At 28.4% G+C, this 6,512-nt stretch overlaps 1 protein-coding gene across 1 annotated transcript; it reads right to left on the minus strand.

Annotated features, from left to right (window-relative positions):
- Nucleotides 1-583: 583 nt before the first annotated feature.
- LOC127255223 (flavonoid 3'-monooxygenase-like) lies at nucleotides 584-6,258 on the minus strand. The gene is made up of 3 exons (XM_051280670.1): nucleotides 5,801-6,258; nucleotides 2,659-3,162; nucleotides 584-1,336 (listed from the first exon to the last, which is right to left on the minus strand). Exons 1-3 carry the CDS (start codon nucleotides 6,251-6,253, stop codon nucleotides 686-688), a joined length of 1,608 nt encoding a protein of 535 aa, XP_051136627.1. The 5' UTR covers nucleotides 6,254-6,258; the 3' UTR covers nucleotides 584-685.
- Between the last annotated feature and the right edge of the window lie 254 nt (nucleotides 6,259-6,512).

Here is a 6,512-nt window from a genome sequence, read left to right on the forward strand (position 1 = left end):
TTGGAATTAATACAAAAAAAATATTGATGAGGTAGGTGTTTAATAAACTAATTCTTTCTAACTTTAGTTATCCTATCTCAGAACAACTTAATTGATGATCGTTTTCGTTATGTACTATAGTTGATAACATACATGAAGAAATTGTCGTGATTTGTTATGTGCACACACAATCCACATCTAAGATTTAATGACGATACTCCCTGGAGAAACACATCAGTAAAAATCTATAGACATTGTTATGTAAATTTTGAGATGACTAGTGGGAAAAAATATCTCTTTATATTATAATTGATACATTTTTTTTCTGCGATTTTACACTCATTTTCTAGTAACAATGTGTTTTTAAGTAATCTTGGGGGGTTTTATATATTGTTTGGATAATACTACAAATTAATTAAAATATAAAATAAATATGATATATTATTTTGAAGAGAAAATAGACCGTTGAATGTATATATTATTTTAAAAGTAAATAAAGTATGATCAAGATAATACTCTTTAAAGTGAATATATATATTATATATTTGATTTATAAAAAATCAAATCCATAAAACAAATAACAAAGGAGTGAGTATACAAAAAATACAAGCACACATTTAAAGCCAAGAAGAATGTTGACAATACATATTCACACCATACCTTCTTTATATTTTGCTTGCTTAGTTTATGATTTTCAAAGAGGCAATTAATTTGCTTCGGCTCCATACACAAGAGGTGCCAATCTGGGCTTCGGGTGCACCGTCAAGGGATCGGCACGTTGCAATGTTAGCCCATAGGATTCCTCCATATTCAATGTTTGACACGCCCTCCCGTTGGATAAATCAAAGCTAAATGCATGTATCAAGTTTGTCGTCAATAGCTGTACCATACGAATGCCTAAGCTTACCCCTGGACAAATCCTTCGACCGGCTCCAAAAGGTATCAATTCAAAATCATTTCCTTTAACATCTGCATTAGGTCTTTCTCCATCTTCCAAGAATCGCTTTGGTTGAAACTCAAGTGGATTGGTCCATAGGTCTGGATTCCGGCCTATAGCCCAAACATTAACCATAAGAGTTGAACCTTTGGGAATAAGGAATCCATTAACCTCGCAACTCTCTTGCGCAATTCTTGGAAGAGAGAGTGGTGTGGGAGGATGTAGGCGAAATGTTTCCTTGATTATGGCTTGGCAAAAGGGTAATTTTCCCAAGTCATGTTCGGTCACAACTCGATCCCTACCAACTATTGCATCGAGCTCGCCTTGAGCTTGGGCGAGGATTTTTGGATGGCGGATGAGTTCTGCTACGGCCCATTCCACCGTGCTTGATGTTGTGTCCGTGCCGGCCGCAAACAAGTTCTACAATCATTTTTATTAATTCAACATAAGAAATAAACTAAAACTTTTTGTTTCAAATAATATAATAGGCCTTGTATTCCAAAACTTGGCCCTTCGAGTGGCCTCTAAACCCTCTTAATATATCAGCTTGTGTTTCTCAATATATATATATATATATATGCTATGTTATCTTATTATTTAATGTTGAAATTTGTATTATTAATTAATGAAAAGGGTAAGAGATTAATAATATATTTTTCAGTTAGCATAGTATGATGTTATGAGTTTGATTTAGTATTGTTTGATTTTGGAAAACTTTTTATACTATAATATAAGAAGATTCCATTTTACTCGACTTTTTATTGGATTAATTATTTTAAATTTGTCAAAAAAATAAGGCATATATGTATACGATAGACCTAAGATCTCACGGCCACGGGTCCACCCCACACGACCCGAGCATCCCTTGTAGAAGTATATATCTATGTGTGTATATATTGTAAAGTAGTCGAGTGTCAAAGTTGCATAGAGTAAATAAGTTATTTGATCAAATATTAATATTCATTAATATTGGAATTTGCCAATAAGGTCTTTTATATGATCGTTTGAATATAAAATAATTTTTTAATACAATATTTTACTTAGAAATATGTATTGGTGTAATATATTTTCAGAATATATATATATATAATTTGTAATCCAAAACCTGACTAAATTAAACTAGTTAGAAACTTTATAGGATGATTCTCCTAAATATTTTTTCGGTAGACTTATATATGTAATAATTATGTATTTTATTTTTTGTCTAATGCTTCTTTCTAATGGGCACAAAATTATGATATTTATGACCATTAATTATAACGACAAAAAAAATAAGAAATAATTTTTTAGAAAATGTAAACTTAAATGATCAAGATGTTAGAGAGGAATGCTGCTTATACCATCAAAATTAGTATTTTTTTGTTTTGATTTTTTTAAACTATTTCCTTTTTTCTAGATTTGTATTTGATCATTTATCATTTTAGTGCAATAACAGGAGTTTGGTCCTTTTACCTGCAAAAATTTGGCAAAAATAATATCCTCTGTCACTGGAATCACCATGCTATTGCTGAGTAGGCGCATCGGTGCTGATGTGGCAGTGACAACATTGGAAAGCCAAATTTTTGCACTTACCAGATATATACATACTCTGTTACTGAACTAAAATGATTAATGAATTAACTATAGGACTAAAACAAACAATTTACCTTTGATATATATATATATAGGACGCCACACCAAATTCTTCCCCTATAATTTGAAATTATAACATAGAAAAGTCATTATAAAAAAAAAAATCTTACCAAAAATAAAGCTTTGATTTCGGCATCCGTAATCGCTTCAGCTTCATCACCAGTACCGGCAATGCCACCGCCACTGCCACTGCCACTGCCACTGCCACCACCCTCCTTCAAGGAGATCAACACTCTCAATAGATCAACGTGTCCGTCCATCCCTTGAGGCCCATTGCCGTTGGCATTGTGTTGTTCAATAATGGAACTCAAGAAGACATAGAATCTTTCGCGAAGATTCCTCATCTTGGCGGCGAGCCCTTGCAAGTCGAAGGCCTCAAGGGGTCGGATATACTCGCCCACACTAAACACGCCAGACAACAACATTAACTCGAGTACCATTCCTCTAAATTCCTCGGCTGTGCCATCCCCGCCACCCTCGCCATGGTCGACCACACGTCGACTGAGTATCACACGTGCTAGTGCATTGGTGGTGCACACATTTACCATCTGCCCTAAATGAACCGGCGCCGTACCTGTGCTTGATAAAGCTTTCAAGAGAATCTCTACTTCTTTCTGTATAATTATATGTATATATATTGATTGATAATATTAGTAGAATTTACTTGTAAAACTTATACTATGTTTACTTATATTTTAAAATTTATTTTTGTACTATTTAGAAAAGAAGAATCGATTTCTAAAAGCTATCATTTAAAACCAATTGTATTTAAAACTTAAAAAAATCTAATATCCGTTTAGATATATATCATTTGTTTGGAAGTTTTGAAATTTTAAGGGAATATTAGATTTTATGTAATTTTTTTTTAAAATAGTATAAATGATGAGTAGTACCAAAATTTTGTTTGTTTTAATATAAGTAAATAAGATCTTTTCTATTCAAAATATTAGATTCAACACCTATCTATATCACGTTGAGATAGAGGCTATAACACTGAATTTAAAATTCAGCATTGTGTTAAATGATATGCAATGTGCTAACAAACGACACTCGATATTATTATTAGCATCATATTATTTATATTAATATAATACAAATACAGTGTACGAACTAACAACATATGATATAGTCTCACACAATACATGCAGTAGCTGATTTTAGTATATGACATACTTTTATACAACATACGTACTAATTATAATCAAACAACACTTATCTTTATTACAAACAACACATGTGTGTAATAAATACTTGTTATTTCTATATTTTATGTATGCTTATTGGGAAAATCAGTACTGTAACCCTTCCCATCATATTAAAAATCTATTTCTATTCAATATTTTTATTATTTTCATACTAACTCAAAATTTCAAAATATATCTAAATACGACTTTAGTGAATTCTATTGAAAAAGAAATAATAAAAAAAAACTAATACTTTTTCATAAAATAATTAATATATATATTACTCCATTCGTTCCATGTAATTTGGGACTGTTATTGTAGATTCGGAAATTTAGGTAAAATATAATTAGTAAGTAATTAAAAAGTGTATTATTAAAATAATTATTGTATAGTAAAAATAATCAATTCTTTTTTATTCTTATTGTCTATGTTGGGTTTGTTTGCTTAGTCAAATTGTCTGAAAAAAAAAATAAAATTATGTGAAATATAGAAAATTGTATAAATAATATAAAAATAATAAATGTGTGTAATATATTAATTTTTTTAAGAAAATATATTTTTGGAGAATTGATTTTTACTAAAGAACACACGGGGTCGATTTTCTAATTGATTTGGTTTTGAATAATGCATTCTAATAATTTTCAATTTTTTTAGATTATATCCAAACTTTGATTTATTTTTTTTATTTGAAGGAATATTTAGAAAATCCTTTCAGAAAATTATGATAAATTTTAATATATATATATATATAATATTGTATCTTAGTACTTTTATTATTATTGTATTTGTAGTATTTTTATAAAATAATTTATTGTGTTTTTTTCTATTTTCTACCAATCCAATTTTTTCATTATTATTATGTACTATAATTTTCTAATTTATTTGATTTTAAATATTATATTTTATTTTTTTATTGCAAAATTATAATATAAAAATAAAATATTAAAATATAATTTTAAATAAATTTTCTAGTGTATAGGAGGGATTGTTCACTAGTATAAATGTATAAACAATGTGTGTATAAAGGTGGAAATAGAATTGTATATATTTTTATTTTTATTTTATTAATAATAAATTAACATATAAATATTTTTATGCTAAGCATATATCATTTTCAAAATTACTTGTTTTTTTTTTTTAAAAAAAAAAAACAAATTCAAAATATTCTAAAACAGAAACATTCCCCCTCCGTCTCATAAATATAAATCAATTTAACTAAATTTTGTAAGACCAGCTCAAAACCTTTTAATTTTTATTATTTTTTAATAAAAAAATATTTTTATCTATATTTAAAACACTATATATTTTTTATAAAATTAGTTTATATTAATCATAAATAAATATATTTTTTTATTATTTGTATTATATATAATTTTACAAAATGATATCTATATTATATATATTTTATTAGGATATAGTATTTAAAATATTTAAACACATATTTAAAATTTTTTAATCATATATATTAATTCTTATTTTCGAACTATTTACACTTTGGTTTATTAATTTGATTGTGGTTTTAACTCGATTTGAAATAATATTTTGATTTAAATTTTTATTTAAATAATATTTTAATATAGTAGTTTATAAGAAAAATTAGTATATTTTTATTGGAAACTATACGTAATAAATAGTAGTATTTATTCAATTTTTTATGTACACCTTGCTTTGTTATTGTGGTGTAAAATTTATTTTAAATGAAGTCTGAATTAAATTTTTATTTGAATAATATTTGATACTATATTTTATATAATAAAAAATATATATAATTGTATATTTTTATTGAAAATTATTTGTAATCATATTAATTTCAATTTAAAATCACTATCAAACGCACTCTTTTTCTTTCTCAATATATATATAGAGATCCATGAACTCTCACTCTCTGTAGTGATGTCCATGTACAAACTCTCACTATATATATATAGAGAGAAAGAGCCGCGCTCTGCATAGTGATCTCTATGTCAACACTCTTACTCATAATAGTATGTATATATATATATATATATATAAGAGAGTGATAGAGAGAGAGTAAGAGAGAAATAGGAATGGTTTCATAACGATTTACCTCTCGAATATAAGTGAAGTGATCCAAAGCCTTGTTTGAGAACAAATGGAGGGCACAAATTTTCCTAAGCCACCGCCATCGCGACCCATACGGCCTAAAAACCATATCCTCATTGTTATAGATGTATTTAGCGCTCGCGTTGGGTGGTCGACTCAAGAAGTTGGCATCGTGCACCTTTAGAAATTGTTCCACCACCTGGCTCGATGAGGCCACCACCACATGCACCAATCCTAGTTTGAGGTGCATTAGGGGCCCATGAACCCGTGCCATGGCCGCCAATGTTTGGTGGGGCTTCGTTCCTAATTGAAAGAGGTTCCCGATTATTGGCCATGGTCGTGGCCCCGGCGGCAATGGAAGCCCTCCGCCGCTGCGCCGGAGCTTGTTGATGAGAAAGTGAAGGAGAAACCCTAAAATGGTAGTGAGAGAGATAAAGGCAACAAAGGGTGTTGTCATCTTTGTGTGTGTTCTTAATTGTATGTGTGGTTTTGCTTTCTTTTGGAGATATTTATAAGCAATAGGTTGAGGTTTGTTTGCTTGCTTGCTTTGGATTATTATTATTATCACTATTTTGGATTTGTTTATATAATATTTTTATTCAAATATATTTTTCTATAAATATTAATAAAAATATAATATATATAATATAAATTATATATATTTTAGTTTTTCATAAAAGTTAATAATTAATTACAAAATATTATTTTTATATTAT

This window comes from Andrographis paniculata, unplaced genomic scaffold (genome assembly GCF_009805555.1).
Source record: "Andrographis paniculata isolate CXL003 unplaced genomic scaffold, ASM980555v1 Contig53END, whole genome shotgun sequence".
In the NCBI taxonomy this organism is placed as follows: domain Eukaryota; kingdom Viridiplantae; phylum Streptophyta; class Magnoliopsida; order Lamiales; family Acanthaceae; genus Andrographis; species Andrographis paniculata.